Raw genomic sequence first — 19,223 nt, 5'->3', positions numbered from 1 at the left:
GTATACAAGAGACGCATTGGACTGATAATATGATGGGTGGAATCCGAAAGAGATGGACTGAATTGATTTATTGTAATAATGCTGGTGAGCGTTCATGTGGGGTGGCGCTATTGATTAAAAGGGGTAGTGTGCAGAATATTAGGCAGGTGTATGCAGATGAGGGGGGCAGGATTTTAGTGGTTAGATTTGAATTTTTAAATGTAGAATACACTTTGGTAAATGTATATGCACCAAATAAGGAGAGTGACCGGGCTGTGTTTTTCAAATCACTGGGGAAATATTGTGTGGGTCAGTGTCTACTAGTTGGGGATTTTAATGTTCAAATGACGAGACTAGATCTATCACAGAGTACAATGCTACGCACTGATGTATCACGGGGTGTTTTAATGGGGGTTATGAAGAAGTATGGGTTGATTGATATATGGCGGGATGTGTATCCAAGTAAAAGGGTGTTCTCAAGGAGGCAGGTGGTATTGAACTGTCTTAAGCAGAGCCGCATTGATTATGTTTTAGGGTCTGGGAATGTGGTGCCTTATGTTCATCAAATTAGATATGATTTTAATTATTTGAGTGATCATGCCTCAATGGGGTTTTTGCTGGGACCTGGTGTGCCTAATAGAGGGGGTGGGGTGTGGTGTTTGAACGCGGAACTTTTGAAAGAAGAAAAGTATAATAGTGTGATCTTTGAGTGTATAAATAGGGAACTGTCAAATGAATTAAGATGTGTTAACGCAGGGATGTGGTGGGAAGGTCTGAAAGAGAAGATTAGGGGGTTGAGCTTGGATTATGCCAGGCAGAGGAATTTTATTTTAAAAAGGGAGAGGGTGGCCTTGTATAAACGCCTTGATAGAGAGAGGGAGAAAGTGGATACGGGGTTTGTACATGATATATCTGGTCTTCTAGATGCACAGGATGCAGTGAACACCTATGAACGGAGGGCATGTAAAGGGGCAATAGTGAGAAGTAGGGCCAAATATGCACTGGAAGGGGAAAGAAATACTGGGTTTTTTCTGGGCCTGGAGAAGCAGAGACAGAGTAGGGCGTTCATTACGGCACTAAAGGATGAGGAGGGGGGTCGGGTCACAAATCTGGTAGGGGTTATGGACACAGTGGAGGGGTTTTATCGTAAGTTGTATACTAGTGGTGGTACTGATCCAGGGTGTATTGAGGAGGTGTTAGGGTTTTTAGACACTAAATTATCTGGTGATGAGAGGAGGATGTGTGACGAAGATATAACGGTGGGGGAGATAAGGGAGGCTATATTGGCGGGTAATAAAAACAAAAGTCCGGGGTCTGATGGGTTGACTAGTGAATTTTATATTCAATTTGTGGATAGTTTAGCACCTATATTGTGGGAGGTTTATCGGGATATGGAACGGACACAGGAAGTTCCGAAATCCATGGCAACGGGTCTGGTGACCATGCTGTTTAAAAACAAGGGAAGCAGAGAGGACCTGGGTAATTATAGACCATTAAGCTTGCTGAACACTGATTATAAAATTTTAGCCAAGGTTTTAGTTGCACGTATAAACAAGGTGATGGGGAGTATAATTACAGAGACGCAGGCATATGGTGTCCCTGGGAGGGACATTGCGGATATAACATGTACAATCAGGGATGTGGTACGCCAGATGGGGATTGAAGGGGGCATTGTGCTAAGTCTGGATTTAAATAAGGCTTTTGATAGGGTGGAACACTAATTTTTATTGCAGACCCTGCGCACATTTGGTTTTGGGAATCGCATGGTGGGGTGGATCTCGGTTTTATATGGTTCTGCACTGAGCCGGGTTAAATGCAATGGGTTACTCACTGACTCCTTCCCACTGGAGCGGTCAGTGAGACAAGGGTGTCCACTGTCCGCTGCCTTATTTTGCTTGTCTGTTGAGCCTTTGGCAGCACTGTTGAAGGCAGACAAATTTGTGAGGGGCATTACTGTACCAGGAGGGGGCACTAGTGTGTTGCAACAATACGCAGATGATATTACATGTACTGTGAAAGATGAGGAGAGTGTGGGTAGAATAATGGCTTGTGTTGAATTATATGGGAGGGCGTCTGGGGCTAAGGTGAATGTGGAAAAGACAGAGGTGTTGTATATGGGTGGGGTGAGGGATACTGGAGGAGGGTACAAGTTTAGGAGGGCTGAGGGTTATATAAAAGTACTTGGGGTGACGATTGGGGTAGATGAAAGAGAAGCTGCGGCTAGAACTTGGACAGGGGTAATTAATAAGATAAAACGGACGTTGTCATTTTGGAGGTTGAGAACACTTACACTGAAAGGGAGGGTGGTGGTGGTGAACTCGTTATTAGTGTCTAAATGTATGTATGTCATGGGTGTAATTGAGATGCCGGAATGGGTTTTGGGGGAAATAAGGGCACTGATCTCTGAATTTGTGTGGAGGGGAAAGGGAGCAAGGATATCAAGAGCCACTCTAGCAGCTGATTTGCAGGATGGAGGTCTTCCCACATGGAAAGAACCTATATGAGGATATATGCGCATATATGTAACCTATATGCAGTCTATATGCACATATATGCTGCATATATGCTGCATATATGCACATATATGATAATATATATGCTGCATATATGCGTGTATATGCCACATATAGGCAAAATTGAGGTGCATATATGTGCATATACAGGCCATATAGGTCTCCTGTATTGCTTCTTTATATCCACATATAAGCCCTATATGTACATACAAGATACGTCTCCTAGCTCATGGCAAGATCTGGTCATTTTGTAGCTCATATCTCACTTTGGAAACTGTCATACATGATGCCTAGCTCATATTTTCTATTATCAAGGCAATAACTAAGAAATAACTAAAAAAAATTATGCTAGAACTTATGTATGTGCGAACACGTGAAATGGGTATCACATCTAATTGGCATGTTATGGAATTTAACTATGGCACTTAAGTGAGAGGAGATGGAAAGCTATGATGTCTACACGTTTTCCTGAAACATTTACAAGGTCAATAGTGGAAAAGAAGGAAATGTATAACAAAATGGTTTGTGTTTTTTTTTTTTTTTGTCAATCAAGCCTTTTTTCCAATTTCAAGTCACTTCCAGATTCACATTACAGCTCATACACATCCACACATTCACCGTTACATCCACCAAATGCAATGTTTTCTGTATTGTCTTAATGCATTTTCCAGAATATGGCTGAAAGGTCATTACAGTCTGAATGTAGCAAAAAAACTAACAAAAGAAAAGTACATAGAATATACATTCAGGTAATCATCATCATCCCACATCTATCTGAGCATTTCACTGTGGTTAATGAATTTGAAGACAATGTCAACATTTCTGTTCACAGTTTTAACAAACAGACACTTTTCTTTTATCTGAGATGCTTGTATAGCAACTAAAGGCCCCAGACATTTCCTTACAGGGACGTAATAACAAGGATTCTTAAATTGACCGCAGATGTCCTGTTTCACTTTTTGGTAGTACTTCCCCACTGCATAACATGTCTCCCCCTGCCCCAGATCACAGACAATGAATGTCTTCACAGAGAAAATACTTTCCTCTCGATCAGAAAGAATGACAGTGTACGAGTTTCTCCGAAAAGTACGCGAGTAGTTTTGTGAATGAACTATTTCAAGATTAACCACTACTCTGCAAAAATACTTCACAGTGACTCTATTTTCAAGGTTGCTGATGCTGTTCAAGGCCAGAAAATCATCATTTCTGATCATACAAATTTTAGGCCTACCCAGAGATGTAACACCATGACAGCGACTTACTTCCTGCACCATTTTTTTCTCAACTGAAAAAGACTCTAAGAGAGCTAAGTAATCATCAGAAGCTGCCACCATGGTTTTTTGGGAAAATGATGGAAATGCAACCTGTAGCCAAACTGTTTTCATTATCTGCAGAGAAACTCCCTGGCTGCTCTTTATCATATCTAAAATGATCCCATTGTATGACTCAAACACAAATGCAGACTGTGCCCAGAGGGGACCCCAGTTCCTCACAGTATTGGGCAGATGAAGGCACAAATGTACATTGAAAGTGACATTATTGATCCCATAAAGGGTCTCCATTTCCTGAACAAACTCTGTTAGCAACCCCTCAGATTCTGATATGTGCAGTGGTGATATATTCTCACCGAGTAGAAGAGAAACCCCCTTTACCAACTTAAACCAGTGCTTCAGATATTTTTCAGGTAAGACCCCTTTCAATGTTGGTATGCTGTAATAAAACAACCACATGTTCCACTCGTGTGCCTTCCAGAACTTTTTCTCTTTCACTGAGCGAGGGACACGGGAAACATTACAGGGGGGTTTAATAGAAGTTCAAATGTCATCAATCTGTTCTGTTGAGTGTCCGATATACCATGGCGATTGGTTGTTTTCAGAATGAAACCACAGCGTGGTGATGCTTCTTGCTACACCCAGCAGCACACTGTGCATATAATCTGGAACACAGCCATCAATGATATTAAAATCAGGTAGACAAGACAAAATACTAGGCCCTTTCACTCCCTTAGTGGGGTTTCCAGCAAGAGCCTCTTCCACCAGATCATCAGTCTGGGAGGGATTCCTCAACTCTGCTTTTTCATAGGGATAAGCCCTTACACGCCCCCTGCGTTTTAGCACACTTGTTCCTTTCTGCATACAAAAAGAACACCCAAACTCACCATTAAACTGTTTAAAGTTCTGAATCAGTGGCCGAGCAACTGAATCTGCCACCATGGTAGTAAGCAGTACTTTACTTGTGACAATTTCCCCACTTTCACTTTCCCATATAAGACCATTAGAGTACAACTCTATGCATTCATCGACAAATGGTTTCATGTAAGTGTTCATATTTGGTTTGTTTTGACCAAACCACAGGCCACAAAGCATAACATGTTTTGCACGTAGCTGTATTGGCAGTTCATTAATAGTACACAAAATTGGCCACAAACTTTTTGTGTTTGATTTGTGCACTGGCACTCCATCACAGTTGTAAGTCAGTGATATGCTGTCTGGTGATGCAAGGGGTGATCGTTTTTTGTATAAATGTCCATCATATATATCTTTGATGGAGGCATCCTTCTTCTCAAAGCGGTGTTTCAGGTGTTTCCCTAATTGGTGGTCCTCAAGCAGTTTTTTAATTTGGTATTTTAGTGGCAAGTACAAAAAACACTGGTCTTTTTGTGCATGCGCTTTTGATGTGTCCTGGTCACAGACTGGGCACTTGACATTAAAGGGACCTTCCTGCATGCTTACCTTGCAACTCTTGCACACATAATGTACTTCTAATATGTCTTTCACTGAATCAAATGCTTTGTAGAAAAGGTACTTTGAGCCACTAACCAATTCCCCACCAGGACCAGCAATAAAGTTGATAAGATGCATGATGTCCTCCAAGGCTCTATTTGTTAATCCATGTTTGAGTTTTAATGCCAGCAGCAGGAGTTCCACCTGTTCTTTTGTTGGTTTCTGGTCTAAAGTTGGACTTGTGGGGTCTTCTAGATGTTCCTCTACTGGCTCCCCAGGTGAAGAGCTAGGGCCAGGTATGGGTTGGTTCATCTGTGAATTTAAAACATTGGATTAGCAATCCCAAATTTGCACAGACTCATACAAATGTACCATTTCATGTGGTTGGTAACCACTTGCATTTGAAGGCTCAAGTGTCTTTGTTTATTTTTTTTAACAGTCTTCTCCAAATTAATTTTATGCCCCCTTTTGTCCACATGTATATTTTTCTGACACTTTAAGCAACATCAGGAAGAATTGGGTTGTGGAATTATCTATGATGATTTACATTAACTAGTGTGCATGCACATGCACGAACAAAACAAAAAACACCTAACTTTAATATTTTTGCCATTTTTAGCCACTTACTGTGTCATCAGAAGCAGTAGACACCGGGTCATCTTGATTGTCCTCTTGGGTGAGATACCTAAAATAAAAATAAAAATCATTCAGCAAGAAATATGTAGGTTTTTTTATTTGGTATTTAATTTGGTGTGCGTGTTTTCTACTTACTGAGTTGTAGAAGAAGAGGCCACAGCTTCTTCATCATCACCCATATCTTCAGAAATGTCCCTAACAAAAATGTTGTGGTAATGTTAAAACACTTCATGCATCACTCAATATAATAGGATTGATATGACTGATTGATTAAGTCCAAGCAGGTAAATTCCATTCATGAGGTGAAACCTTTAAGACTGTAGATTCAAAACACACAAAGTGAAATATTTTCCTGGCTAGAGTTCCAACTTGAACAGTTTTCTTTATTTATTTACTTTGGACATGGAAAGGTACAGTGGACATGGAAAGATACATTTTACCTTTATACAAACATACTTAACATACATTAAGGGGAATTATGCCACATGCGTTTACATGATATAGGAAATGATCTGTAGCTGGTAGCTTTGTTAGCTGGCTAATTTAGCTAGCTAGCTTCTAGTACGTTTTGTTACAAGACTTACTTTCGTTTACGTCTTCTCTTTGTTCTTTCTGGAACGGGTGCTTCGTCGTCAACGAGGTACCTTTTGTAACGTACTGGATCCATATCTATTGCTTTTCTTTAATTGCGTCTAAATTGCATTTCTCCACTCTGCTGCCACCGATCAGCCGCTACAGCGTCGCGTAGTTGATGACGTCATCCGCATGCGGCCCAGCACACTATCTTTCGCGCCGAAAGATAACGGCTGGGCGTAAAAATGGCGATATCAGCGTTGGAGATCCGCTATGTCCTACTTGAATGGACTGAGGGTGAGGATAGAGGGGCCCATAGTATTTTGGCTCTCGACTGTGTCCGGAATTTTTCAGTAAAAACATTTCTTGAAAGGACTGAAAAAAACGAGAAGCTGGTGGAATGGCGAAAAGGCCGCCAACCCTGGCCGGTGCACCGAGCAAGAATTATTGACGTGGCAAGTATGTTACATGCTAACTTTATCTGACGTTATGTAGTTACATACCACATTTAATGTTTTTTCTCGCTCTTAAAGAAGTCTAAAATGGATCTTGCTAGGTCCCTGGTTAGCAATAGCTTCGCTTTCTGGCTCATGTTAGCTACATAATTTGCTAATGTAAGCGAAGTCCAATTGGGACTAATGTTAGATTTGGTAACGTTAAGCATGATTAGACAAACGTTTGCAGTTCATGATAACATTTTAATTTTATTGCACCAGAATTTGAAAAAACTCTCCAAATTAAACTGCGTGGGATCGAGATGGAGAAAGAAGTCACACAGCAAACAAAACATCCCAAACTCAAAGTACCGTGATCAGGGGCAGACTGAGAAGGCTTCAAAGAAAAGGGTAACTGACTGCACCAATTGGTGCTTTACTTAAATGATCTCCCCCTCTCTCTCTTGTTTCTTAATGTGTAGGCATGTGTGTAGGTTTGTAATTGTGTCATCTATGATGATTTCATGTGCTTTGTTGACAAGATGTATGTGCAAGGTGGTGTAACGTAAGTTAATAAGAGTTGGGCTAAAAGTCAGTCTGTTTCTCTCTGTCAAGGTTGACAATAAAAAGAGATGTCCTTCTAAATACAACCACGAGGAGGAGGAGGAGAAGGAGGAGGAGGAGGATGAGGCGCGTCATGACAGGCCTTCAAAGAACAAGGTACACTACCAGTCTGCATCCAGTGTGTGTTGTTACATTGCAATACAGTAAAGATAAGTAAGACTTTTATAATAAAGTGCATTACCAGTAGCTGTAACAAGGTATGACACCGGCACAGTAGGCAACTTTGTCCTCTCACTTTCTCTCTCCCTCCCAGCGGGCCAGCGAAGAGGAGGAGCGTATTGGGGATGAAGAGGACATAGTACCACCCTCTAAGAAAAAGGTAGCCTAAATGATGACATCCATTGTGTGGTGTATTACATACATACATTACATGACATACAAGATGAGGAAGTTTCATGTTTTAAGTAAGGAATAACCACCAGGAGGCCAGACAACCAGTTACATATAGCCAAGTGGAGGGACTTCTGCCCTAGACTTCTTGCCACCTTCCTCTTACACCTCTCGTGACATCCTCCCAGCCAATCAGAATCAACCATTTACAAAATAAGTTATATAACAATTAGCTGTTGTTCTTCTCTCTGTCTCTTTCTCGTAGACAGCTGCTGAATTTAGAAAACACCTGGATGAACAGATGTGGGAGAGAAGGAAACTTGACCAAATGCAAAGAAATTTGCAGGAGTTGAGAAATGAAGTCCATTCTCTTAAAAATGAAAATGCACGTCTGAAAGACATTATCATCAATCGTAAGTATTCCTAATTTTTATATTTATTAGCAAGGTTTTTTCTGGAGATGGATATTGCGGTGGCAGAGAAGTGTAAACTTAGAAATGTTATGGGCTGAAACACGTGTTTGGCAAAATATGTTGTTAGCTGGTGAGGTAGTGTGTGTGCTCATATAGCCGTTGATAAGATTCAAATTAGATTTATATTTATTTGTCTCTTTCTGGAGGAATTTGTAGAGGGTTAACAAAAGTCATGGCCTAGAGAACATACAGTTCATGAGAATAAATGATGCTTTTCTGCCTTCAACGGCTCAAGAAGGCAATCGGCTCCAGAAAAAAACCCTGGGGAATTAGAATTTGGGAGAAATTGGAGAAAGAAAATTGCGTTCACAACCAGGTTTCCTATGCAGAGCCTTATCAATGGGCTTTGGAGGGTTTTAGCTTGAGTTCACACCTGCAGGAAATGTCTTTCGAAGAGTAAGGGCACTGAGTTGCTGGGTGCTATTTTGATCTAGTGATTGTAATTATAGTTTTTTATTTATATAACCTCTTTCTAGAAATCCCTCAAATGAAAAGTGACATCGCCATTATTGCTCAAAAGGTAAGTTCCTCTGATTTTCATTGCTTTTTAAAATTGTTTCTCAAGCAGAACTGGAGAGACTTGTGATGTTGGGCTGATTGATAGTGTTAATTTTTTATGTATTTACACTTTAATTTATTTAAGAGAATAACTATATTTTTCTTCTATGAAGAAGACTGGAAGGACTCCTGTGGAGGATCTAGATTCCTCCTTCTCGACTTTTGGAGAAATGCAACCGGTGAGTAACCCCCTTGCATTTTTATTTATTTATTTATTTTACTTGTTACTCAAACAGAGCTATATGGATTTTTATTATGTTTGGCTGATTACTTTTGCATGTAACTTTAATTTATTGGCATGTTTAATGTTTTTCAAGCCCCCCCTGTAAATAAGAATCTATAGTGGCTTGCTTGGATGAATAGAAATTGTTGAGTTTGACTATGTTTCTTTCTTCTCTAAGACTCCAGAGAGGAGACAGAGCCCAGAGGACACCGAGCCCTTTAAAGAGAGTCCCATGGTGACTGAGCGCTTTCGAGAGACACCACAGGTGTGTGTAACCCTTTTATACCTCAGATTTTACTTAAGGCTCCAACTGAGCTATAGGGATTTTTATGTTGGGATAGTTAGTGGTAATATGTAATTTACTTGCCCCATATTTATAAAATTGTTGAAGAGTTTAACAATGTTTTTCTTCTCTAACAAGACTGCAGCAACAGCTGAGACCTCAGCGAAAACACAGGTGAATAACATATTATGTAGTAAGGATGGGTATAAACTGTGTGCTTTGTAGGAGCCAATTAGTGTTATAAGTGACAATCATCCTCTCCTCCTGCCCCCCTTCACTCCTCTCCACCCACTGTCTTTTCTCCTTCCCTACTCTCCATCCAACCTCCTCCTTTCCCCCCACCCTGTCCTCCTCCTTCTCTCCTTTAATAACGTTTTGGGCAGTGATTAATTTGTTTCATTTCTTTATCATTCATCTGCATTTATACATATCATTAATCTGCATTTATACATAAAAACCTATTAACTATTGGGAAGCTAAGCATAAGAATCAATATGAAACATGAAAAAGTTTCTAAAAATTGCCAATAAATGTATATTGTGATGTGAAATTATTTTTCAGATGGAAGTTATAAAGGGCTCTGGGGTGTTTTGCCAGGCAGAAGCGTGGAAAGCAGCCCGCCTTGCCCCCTATGCTACTGCCATGGTGCGGAATCTCCTGCTGGGCACCTTTGATTTGGAGACTTTGCTGAAAAGCAACCTGAATGGTACAAAACAACATGTTCCTAATCTCTTCTGTCCTTGAAAAAAAAAAACAGTCATATTCTGTGGAATAAATTATGTGTGTGCGGGCATACCATCGCTTTTTTACTTGGCATTTTTGTATTTCCTTGCACCTCAAGAAAACATGATGTGTATATAAAAAAAACTCTTGCTTTCTCCACCTTCATTTTACACCCCTTTCATAATAATTTTGAAATATTACTTTAAGGTGGGAAGCCAACCAGAGGGGATGGGGACCAGCTGGTCGCACTTGACCAAATTAAAAAGGCAGCCATTATTGGTGAGTAAATGCATAATGCATTGAGAAGGGAAAACCAAACTTTTAAGACTTTATAAGTTCACCACTTTAACCATAGCCTACTTGTAACAAAATTTGTTAGGCATCAATGGAGACTGCATAAAGTAGAGCACCAATTATTGTTACTGTATCTGCTTGGCACCTTTAATACTAATTCATCGCTTTCTGACTTCTTGATCCTACCTTTCCTCTTCTAAAGCCACATTGCTGGGGTATTGCGCTGTAAGGTGTGTAGTCCTCTATTTTGTAGAACATATAGTGTTGCAAATAACCTCATGGCATATTGTTGTCGTCTGAAGTGTTCTTAAATAATCATATTCACCCCTCCTTCACCTTAATCCCCTCTGTCCTGTGTTTGTGCCTTATTTTGTCTATACCGGTTATTGATTTGCTTGATTTTATTGCTTGATCTTATTGCACTTCGAGTAAACCTAGCATGGCAGCTCGCGGGTGGAATGTGTGTGTGAATGGGTCAATGGGAGGACATTGTAATGTATTTTGGGGGTGCAGGAAAATGCTATAAAAGTGCAGCCCATTGACAACTAGATATGTTTACATGTGCAAAGTTTCTTACATCAGATAAAAAATTTGAGGGATTAGAATATCTGAATCTGTTTACATGGAAACAAATAATCTAATCATGACGTGCATAAACATGCACCAAGCCTTATTCAGAATAATAGCATTTTGACATCCGCAGAGCGGTCTTAATTTCCCTAAAACAACTGCAGAAGTTGTACTTCACCTGTGTTTTAAGCTAAACAAAAAACTCGGGAGTGGCAAAATTTTTCCTATCCATGAATTTTCTCTGCTTTGGATGCACATGATTGACTGTGTGACTGTTAACAATGCAGTTCCCATGACGGACGTGTGCATATGAAAGAACAATGCCCCCCCCCCAAAAAGGGGGGGTGATGTTTCCAATCAGAATTTCTTTCAGATTTAGCAGAATCCAATCAGAATCTTCCAATTGACGTGTTTACATGACACATTTTTTATTATGGTCAGCCCTTTATCCAAAATATGTCTCCAGTCGCAGCTGTACTGTAAGCACTTTGGGTTCCTGATGAAGCACTATATTATTATTATACTGTCTAATTATTTTTGTCTTCTCTAGATGCTACATTGAAGAAGTGGCCGGCAGCCAGCCGAGGGCAGATAGGCACATCTATCAATTCAAAGCTCACGGAGCTGAGAAGATCAACAAGATAAATAGTTTTTTTCTATTCAGTTTTTTGTCTTGTTTTTGTTCTTGTTCTATTTGATTGTTCTTAAGTAAATAAATAAATGTACATTTCTACATTTTGGGCTTTTATTTATTTTGCATAGTAGCTATGGATTTTAATAATTTTACTAATATATAGGTAAACATATAGGTGCATATATACATGCATATATGCACCCATATATACTTGCATATATGTACCTATATAGGTACATGTATGCACGTATATATGTACCCATATATGTACACATATGTGCATATATGGGTACATATATACGTGCATATATGTACCTATATAGGTACATATAAGCCCGTATATATGTACACATATGTGCATATATGTGTACATATATGCACACATATATACGTGCATATATGTACCTATATAGGTACATATATGTACCCATATATGTACATATATGTGTATATATGTACATATAATATAGGAAAACGGCCAATTTTATATATGTCACATATATTAAAAACATATATCAAAACCTATATTTAAACATATATGTTTATATAGGTTATTTCCATGTGGGTTAACCTGATAGATATTAATGTAAAGAGGAAGGCATCTAGGATAAAGCTTGTGCAAAAGTATTTATATGGGATGGGGGGATATGGATGGAGGGGTTTCTTTAAACATTATTTGTATGAAGGTGGTGGGTGCAAGGACAGTGGTCTTTTAATGGTGTGGAAGAAGCCAATGTACAATATGATACCTACATTTTATGCTGAGGTATTCAGAGCCTGGGGGGATTTTCTTTCTTTTATTTCATTTAAATGTGACCATAAAGATCTTGTCATGAATCAGCCGGTGTTCCTGAATCCAAAGGTTTTACATGATGGCAAGGTGCTATATAGTCCCCTTTTTATGAGAGCTGGGCTGCGAATGATTAAAGATTTCGCTTATGAGGTCATCCCTGGCCTCTTAAGTAACCAGGCTATTGTTGATACTGTGGGGGAATATACGGATTGGGTCTGGAGGGGCACTATTGTAAATATGTATGATAAGGTGAAGGAGAGTATACCAGTGGAATGGGTGGCCATTGTAAATGCGGAAGGGGTGGGGGAAGATCTGTTTGTTTTTCCAAACTTGAGAGTTGGGGTTGGAGATAAGACTGTCTCATTTACAGGCATCAAAACAAAACTAATGTACAGGTTGTTGTTGGTGACTGCCAGGCCTGCAGCGGAGAGGATGTGGAGCCGGGAGTTTCCTGAAAAAGATGTTGGGGCTATATGGGGTAACCTGTATGTTCCTGCCAATAAAATTGAGTGTGAAAGTACTGATTTTAAGATACGGCATAATCGGATCTTCACGAAAGTTGTATTGCATCAGATAGACCATGACATACCGAGAGAATGTGATGTTTGTGGTCTGTTGCCTGAGGATTTGTTGCATATGTGTATAAAGTGTCCTGAATTGAAGGTGTTTTATAATAAAGTGAAAGGGATGGTGTGGGAAAATTGGGATAATGCATTTTTGGGTAAGTTTGAGTGGGAGGATATGGTGTTATTTGGGGTGTCGGGAAAATGTAGTGGGGTCAATGTTAATCTGTTAAATATAGTTTTGAGTTTTGTAAGACATGCAGTGTATTGTCGGCGGAATTATGCGTTTTTTGAGAAGAGAAGATTGGGAGTGTGGGATATATTTGTTTCTATGTTTAAGACACATGTGGGTATGTTGAGTAAGGGTGGAGTGTATGATGTCGAAGGTGCAATGTGTGGGGGGAATAGGTTGATATCAATGGGTGAAGGTGGGGAAGTGTGCTTTAACTTTTAAAGGGATATTGATAGTAAATGGTTGTGATTGAGTGTTTGTTTTTTGTGTTTGGATAGGTTTTGGGTTATTTTGTAGTGTGTTTCGTCTGTCTTGTGATATTATATACTATGTTGTAAATATTGTACATTGAGTATATTTTGATAATAAAAAGAGAAAAAAAAAAAAAGCACGCCCGATCTCGTCTGATCTCGGAAGCTAAGCAGGGTCGGGCCCGGTTAGTACTTGGATGGGAGACCGCCTGGGAATACCAGGTGCTGTAAGCCTTTTTGATTGGGGTCAATTAATTTGTGAAAAAAATCCTGTCAATCATTCTTTTAGGACATGTCCACACACTCTATAAAAGGCCCAAATTCAAACTGTCAATAGGCTTACGGCCACACCTCCCTGAGCACGCCCGATCTCGTCTGATCTCGGAAGCTAAGCAGGGTCGGGCCCGGTTAGTACTTGGATGGGAGACCGCCTGGGAATACCAGGTGCTGTAAGCCTTTTTGATTGGGGTCAATTAATTTGTGAAAAAAATCCTGTCAATCATTCTTTTAGGACATGTCCACACACTCTATAAAAGGCCCAAATTCAAACTGTCAATAGGCTTACGGCCACACCTCCCTGAGCACGCCCGATCTCGTCTGATCTCGGAAGCTAAGCAGGGTCGGGCCCGGTTAGTACTTGGATGGGAGACCGCCTGGGAATACCAGGTGCTGTAAGCCTTTTTGATTGGGGTCAATTAATTTTTGAAAAAAATCCTGTCAATCATTCTTTTAGGACATGTCCACACACTCTATAAAAGGCCCAAATTCAAACTGTCAATAGGCTTACGGCCACACCTCCCTGAGCACGCCCGATCTCGTCTGATCTCGGAAGCTAAGCAGGGTCGGGCCCGGTTAGTACTTGGATGGGAGACCGCCTGGGAATACCAGGTGCTGTAAGCCTTTTTGATTGGGGTCAATTAATTTGTGAAAAAAATCCTGTCAATCATTCTTTTAGGACATGTCCACACACTCTATAAAAGGCCCAAATTCAAACTGTCAATAGGCTTACGGCCACACCTCCCTGAGCACGCCCGATCTCGTCTGATCTCGGAAGCTAAGCAGGGTCGGGCCCGGTTAGTACTTGGATGGGAGACCGCCTGGGAATACCAGGTGCTGTAAGCCTTTTTGATTGGGGTCAATTAATTTTTGAAAAAAATCCTGTCAATCATTCTTTTAGGACATGTCCACACACTCTATAAAAGGCCCAAATTCAAACTGTCAATAGGCTTACGGCCACACCTCCCTGAGCACGCCCGATCTCGTCTGATCTCGGAAGCTAAGCAGGGTCGGGCCCGGTTAGTACTTGGATGGGAGACCGCCTGGGAATACCAGGTGCTGTAAGCCTTTTTGATTGGGGTCAATTAATTTGTGAAAAAAATCCTGTCAATCATTCTTTTAGGACATGTCCACACACTCTATAAAAGGCCCAAATTCAAACTGTCAATAGGCTTACGGCCACACCTCCCTGAGCACGCCCGATCTCGTCTGATCTCGGAAGCTAAGCAGGGTCGGGCCCGGTTAGTACTTGGATGGGAGACCGCCTGGGAATACCAGGTGCTGTAAGCCTTTTTGATTGGGGTCAATTAATTTGTGAAAAAAATCCTGTCAATCATTCTTTTAGGACATGTCCACACACTCTATAAAAGGCCCAAATTCAAACTGTCAATAGGCTTACGGCCACACCTCCCTGAGCACGCCCGATCTCGTCTGATCTCGGAAGCTAAGCAGGGTCGGGCCCGGTTAGTACTTGGATGGGAGACCGCCTGGGAATACCAGGTGCTGTAAGCCTTTTTGATTGGGGTCAATTAATTTGTGAAAAAAATCCTGTCAATCATTCTTTTAGGACATGTCCACACACTCTATAAAAGGCCCAAATTCAAACTGTCAATAGGCTTACGGCCACACCTCCCTGAGCACGCCCGATCTCGTCTGATCTCGGAAGCTAAGCAGGGTCGGGCCCGGTTAGTACTTGGATGGGAGACCGCCTGGGAATACCAGGTGCTGTAAGCCTTTTTGATTGGGGTCAATTAATTTGTGAAAAAAATCCTGTCAATCATTCTTTTAGGACATGTCCACACACTCTATAAAAGGCCCAAATTCAAACTGTCAATAGGCTTACGGCCACACCTCCCTGAGCACGCCCGATCTCGTCTGATCTCGGAAGCTAAGCAGGGTCGGGCCCGGTTAGTACTTGGATGGGAGACCGCCTGGGAATACCAGGTGCTGTAAGCCTTTTTGATTGGGGTCAATTAATTTTTGAAAAAAATCCTGTCAATCATTCTTTTAGGACATGTCCACACACTCTATAAAAGGCCCAAATTCAAACTGTCAATAGGCTTACGGCCACACCTCCCTGAGCACGCCCGATCTCGTCTGATCTCGGAAGCTAAGCAGGGTCGGGCCCGGTTAGTACTTGGATGGGAGACCGCCTGGGAATACCAGGTGCTGTAAGCCTTTTTGATTGGGGTCAATTAATTTGTGAAAAAAATCCTGTCAATCATTCTTTTAGGACATGTCCACACACTCTATAAAAGGCCCAAATTCAAACTGTCAATAGGCTTACGGCCACACCTCCCTGAGCACGCCCGATCTCGTCTGATCTCGGAAGCTAAGCAGGGTCGGGCCCGGTTAGTACTTGGATGGGAGACCGCCTGGGAATACCAGGTGCTGTAAGCCTTTTTGATTGGGGTCAATTAATTTTTGAAAAAAATCCTGTCAATCATTCTTTTAGGACATGTCCACACACTCTATAAAAGGCCCAAATTCAAACTGTCAATAGGCTTACGGCCACACCTCCCTGAGCACGCCCGATCTCGTCTGATCTCGGAAGCTAAGCAGGGTCGGGCCCGGTTAGTACTTGGATGGGAGACCGCCTGGGAATACCAGGTGCTGTAAGCCTTTTTGATTGGGGTCAATTAATTTGTGAAAAAAATCCTGTCAATCATTCTTTTAGGACATGTCCACACACTCTATAAAAGGCCCAAATTCAAACTGTCAATAGGCTTACGGCCACACCTCCCTGAGCACGCCCGATCTCGTCTGATCTCGGAAGCTAAGCAGGGTCGGGCCCGGTTAGTACTTGGATGGGAGACCGCCTGGGAATACCAGGTGCTGTAAGCCTTTTTGATTGGGGTCAATTAATTTGTGAAAAAAATCCTGTCAATCATTCTTTTAGGACATGTCCACACACTCTATAAAAGGCCCAAATTCAAACTGTCAATAGGCTTACGGCCACACCTCCCTGAGCACGCCCGATCTCGTCTGATCTCGGAAGCTAAGCAGGGTCGGGCCCGGTTAGTACTTGGATGGGAGACCGCCTGGGAATACCAGGTGCTGTAAGCCTTTTTGATTGGGGTCAATTAATTTGTGAAAAAAATCCTGTCAATCATTCTTTTAGGACATGTCCACACACTCTATAAAAGGCCCAAATTCAAACTGTCAATAGGCTTACGGCCACACCTCCCTGAGCACGCCCGATCTCGTCTGATCTCGGAAGCTAAGCAGGGTCGGGCCCGGTTAGTACTTGGATGGGAGACCGCCTGGGAATACCAGGTGCTGTAAGCCTTTTTGATTGGGGTCAATTAATTTGTGAAAAAAATCCTGTCAATCATTCTTTTAGGACATGTCCACACACTCTATAAAAGGCCCAAATTCAAACTGTCAATAGGCTTACGGCCACACCTCCCTGAGCACGCCCGATCTCGTCTGATCTCGGAAGCTAAGCAGGGTCGGGCCCGGTTAGTACTTGGATGGGAGACCGCCTGGGAATACCAGGTGCTGTAAGCCTTTTTGATTGGGGTCAATTAATTTGTGAAAAAAATCCTGTCAATCATTCTTTTAGGACATGTCCACACACTCTATAAAAGGCCCAAATTCAAACTGTCAATAGGCTTACGGCCACACCTCCCTGAGCACGCCCGATCTCGTCTGATCTCGGAAGCTAAGCAGGGTCGGGCCCGGTTAGTACTTGGATGGGAGACCGCCTGGGAATACCAGGTGCTGTAAGCCTTTTTGATTGGGGTCAATTAATTTGTGAAAAAATCCTGTCAATCATTCTTTTAGGACATGTCCACACACTCTATAAAAGGCCCAAATTCAAACTGTCAATAGGCTTACGGCCACACCTCCCTGAGCACGCCCGATCTCGTCTGATCTCGGAAGCTAAAGAGGTGTGAGTTGTGCTGATTGAGATTTGACTGTTTGTCTGTTTGGAGCTTGGGTGTTGATTCTGTTTGTTTTGTTTTTTTTGGATTGGTTTTGTGCCACTGAGTGAGTGAGTTCTGAGGACATTACTTGTTGTGCCCCATGCGGCAACTGCCGTGTGGGGGACAATTCTTCTTTCCTCCTCCTTTTTTTGTTGTCTATGTGAGTAACCGGACGGATCAAAATGGCTTCCACAACTAAGGCGCGGCTTTCTTCAATGAGAAAGGATCACGACAGGGATGATACTGGTGCCATCCCGCCGAAGGAGAAATCATACGACAAGGCTTGTACCGTGGAGGTGGATATCATCGGGGATCAAGAATTATCTGTATTGGAAATTCTACGTGGGATTGAGCAAGCTGGTGGAACTGTGCTCGGGTGTCGGCGTAAGGGAACTCGAAAATATGAAATTACAATGTCGCATATTTGCGGGAAAGAGAGACTTATGGATGGACTGAGAATTGGTTCCAATACTGTCCATGTGAAGGAAATATCGTCGGATGAGATGAAAGTTTCGTTTATGAGTTTACCAGTTTATATAAGTGATTCGGAGATTTTGAACAAATTAAGAGGATGGGAGGTGGAAGCGGTTGGTCCAATTAGGAGGAGAATGTGGCCGAAGACGGATGTTGCTGATGGCACAAGAATATGTAAGGTGAGGTTTACAGATAAGGTGCGCTCACTTCCTTATTCAGCTAAGTTTGAGACAATGGAGGGTGCTCAGTATTTTAGGGTCATCCACGACAAGCAAGCTGCGGTCTGCAGGCAATGTCTTCAACCTGGCCATATTGTTCGGGAATGCCCTGAATTTAAGTGCCGGCGGTGTAATGAACGGGGGCATTATGCCAGAGAGTGTATTGGGAAGGCGGGGGACCGGCATGTAAAGGCTGCGGAGAGAGGAGCTTTCGCTGTCGGTGCTCTGGGCCAAAAGGAGGAGAACAAGATGGTGGTATAGCTGATCAACGGGAGGAGGCGGAGGTGGTGATAGAGGAGACTGTGGTGGAAGAGGAGGTCGAGGCGGAGGATGAAGAACAAGGCGACAAAGATGAGGAAGATGGCGAGAGTGGAGGAAATACGGTGGAGGATGAGGGGGAGTTGGGGCCTAGTCTGGACAATGTTGATTTGGAGGGGTTGATGGCGAATGAAAAAGAGCCGGAGAGCACGAGGGAGGAAGCGGATACTGCTCCTTCTGAAAAGGGGGCGGCTACGGCCCAAGGTGGGATAATTCCTAACACTGGGTCGGAAGGCGTGGCGGAAAAAGGTGAAACCTCGAAGCGGAAGGAATCCAATGGAGATGGTGATGGAGCTACGGATGGAATTGTAAAGGAGCGGATAGGAGAGACGGGATGGAGACAGGCTACTAGCAAGAAGAAGAAATTGACTGAGTCGTGATGATGGAATTAACTCATTGCATCTTCCTAATGGTGAGTGTAATTTCGGTTAATATAAATGGGTTGAGAAGTATGGAACGATTTGAACAGACGATACAGCTCCTGAAGGCTGATATTTTATGTATACAAGAGACGCATTGGACTGATAATATGATGGGTGGAATCCGAAAGAGATGGACTGAATTGATTTATTGTAATAATGCTGGTGAGCGTTCATGTG

General features: G+C 42.1%; 2 protein-coding genes and 17 non-coding genes across 19 annotated transcripts; 18 read left to right on the top strand and 1 right to left on the bottom strand.

Annotated features, from left to right (window-relative positions):
- Positions 1-2,719: 2,719 nt before the first annotated feature.
- On the bottom strand, positions 2,720-6,543 carry LOC114840515. Its single transcript, XM_029124362.2, has 4 exons — positions 6,436-6,543; positions 5,987-6,046; positions 5,843-5,900; positions 2,720-5,527 (listed from the first exon to the last, which is right to left on the bottom strand). The coding sequence occupies exons 1-4, from the start codon at positions 6,516-6,518 to the stop codon at positions 4,307-4,309; spliced, it is 1,422 nt and encodes a 473-aa protein (XP_028980195.2). The 5' UTR covers positions 6,519-6,543; the 3' UTR covers positions 2,720-4,306.
- A 105-nt stretch (positions 6,544-6,648) lies between these two features.
- Positions 6,649-19,004, top strand: LOC114840516. Its single transcript, XM_034296309.1, has 14 exons — positions 6,649-6,879; positions 7,141-7,269; positions 7,474-7,578; positions 7,736-7,801; positions 8,078-8,225; positions 8,762-8,805; positions 8,957-9,022; positions 9,245-9,331; positions 9,488-9,523; positions 9,911-10,055; positions 10,280-10,351; positions 10,569-10,596; positions 11,487-11,584; positions 18,544-19,004. Exons 1-14 carry the CDS (start codon positions 6,670-6,672, stop codon positions 19,002-19,004), a joined length of 1,695 nt encoding a protein of 564 aa, XP_034152200.1. The 5' UTR covers positions 6,649-6,669.
- LOC114837571 lies at positions 13,747-13,865 on the top strand. Its single transcript, XR_004576747.1, has one exon. It is a non-coding gene; the product is annotated as a 5S ribosomal RNA (ribosomal RNA).
- LOC117595460 lies at positions 13,969-14,087 on the top strand. The gene has a single exon (XR_004576746.1). It is a non-coding gene; the product is annotated as a 5S ribosomal RNA (ribosomal RNA).
- LOC114837425 lies at positions 14,191-14,309 on the top strand. The gene has a single exon (XR_004576745.1). It is a non-coding gene; the product is annotated as a 5S ribosomal RNA (ribosomal RNA).
- On the top strand, positions 14,413-14,531 carry LOC114837584. The gene has a single exon (XR_004576744.1). It is a non-coding gene; the product is annotated as a 5S ribosomal RNA (ribosomal RNA).
- Positions 14,635-14,753, top strand: LOC117595459. Its single transcript, XR_004576743.1, has one exon. It is a non-coding gene; the product is annotated as a 5S ribosomal RNA (ribosomal RNA).
- Positions 14,857-14,975, top strand: LOC117595458. The gene has a single exon (XR_004576742.1). It is a non-coding gene; the product is annotated as a 5S ribosomal RNA (ribosomal RNA).
- On the top strand, positions 15,079-15,197 carry LOC114837466. The gene has a single exon (XR_003780984.1). It is a non-coding gene; the product is annotated as a 5S ribosomal RNA (ribosomal RNA).
- Positions 15,301-15,419, top strand: LOC114837454. The gene has a single exon (XR_003780972.1). It is a non-coding gene; the product is annotated as a 5S ribosomal RNA (ribosomal RNA).
- Positions 15,523-15,641, top strand: LOC114837443. The gene has a single exon (XR_003780961.1). It is a non-coding gene; the product is annotated as a 5S ribosomal RNA (ribosomal RNA).
- On the top strand, positions 15,745-15,863 carry LOC114837431. Its single transcript, XR_003780949.1, has one exon. It is a non-coding gene; the product is annotated as a 5S ribosomal RNA (ribosomal RNA).
- On the top strand, positions 15,967-16,085 carry LOC114837420. Its single transcript, XR_003780938.1, has one exon. It is a non-coding gene; the product is annotated as a 5S ribosomal RNA (ribosomal RNA).
- On the top strand, positions 16,189-16,307 carry LOC114837409. The gene has a single exon (XR_003780927.1). It is a non-coding gene; the product is annotated as a 5S ribosomal RNA (ribosomal RNA).
- On the top strand, positions 16,411-16,529 carry LOC117595476. The gene has a single exon (XR_004576757.1). It is a non-coding gene; the product is annotated as a 5S ribosomal RNA (ribosomal RNA).
- On the top strand, positions 16,633-16,751 carry LOC117595473. Its single transcript, XR_004576756.1, has one exon. It is a non-coding gene; the product is annotated as a 5S ribosomal RNA (ribosomal RNA).
- On the top strand, positions 16,855-16,973 carry LOC117595466. The gene has a single exon (XR_004576753.1). It is a non-coding gene; the product is annotated as a 5S ribosomal RNA (ribosomal RNA).
- Positions 17,077-17,195, top strand: LOC114837365. Its single transcript, XR_003780882.1, has one exon. It is a non-coding gene; the product is annotated as a 5S ribosomal RNA (ribosomal RNA).
- LOC117595457 lies at positions 17,299-17,417 on the top strand. Its single transcript, XR_004576741.1, has one exon. It is a non-coding gene; the product is annotated as a 5S ribosomal RNA (ribosomal RNA).
- Positions 19,005-19,223: the final 219 nt, after the last annotated feature.

The sequence above is a fragment of the Esox lucius genome, chromosome 13, assembly GCF_011004845.1.
Source record: "Esox lucius isolate fEsoLuc1 chromosome 13, fEsoLuc1.pri, whole genome shotgun sequence".
Lineage (NCBI taxonomy): Eukaryota > Metazoa > Chordata > Actinopteri > Esociformes > Esocidae > Esox > Esox lucius.
The sequence above is the reverse complement of the archived record's forward strand: the minus strand, read 5'-3'. Positions and strand labels throughout refer to the sequence as shown.

Excerpts from the sequence above, each read along its gene's own strand:
- LOC114840516 (XM_034296309.1), top strand. The coding sequence starts at position 6,670 with ATGGCGATATCAGCGTTGGAGATCCGCTATGTCCTACTTGAATGGACT. Across the intron at positions 7,802-8,077 it reads TACCACCCTCTAAGAAAAAG|ACAGCTGCTGAATTTAGAAA; the intron begins GTAGCCTAAATG and ends TCTTTCTCGTAG. Across the intron at positions 10,597-11,486 it reads CTGGGGTATTGCGCTGTAAG|ATGCTACATTGAAGAAGTGG; the intron begins GTGTGTAGTCCT and ends TGTCTTCTCTAG.
- LOC114840515 (XM_029124362.2), bottom strand. The coding sequence starts at position 6,518 with ATGGATCCAGTACGTTACAAAAGGTACCTCGTTGACGACGAAGCACCC. Across the intron at positions 6,047-6,435 it reads AAGAGAAGACGTAAACGAAA|GGACATTTCTGAAGATATGG; the intron begins GTAAGTCTTGTA and ends CATTTTTGTTAG. Across the intron at positions 5,528-5,842 it reads CTACTGCTTCTGATGACACA|ATGAACCAACCCATACCTGG; the intron begins GTAAGTGGCTAA and ends TTAAATTCACAG.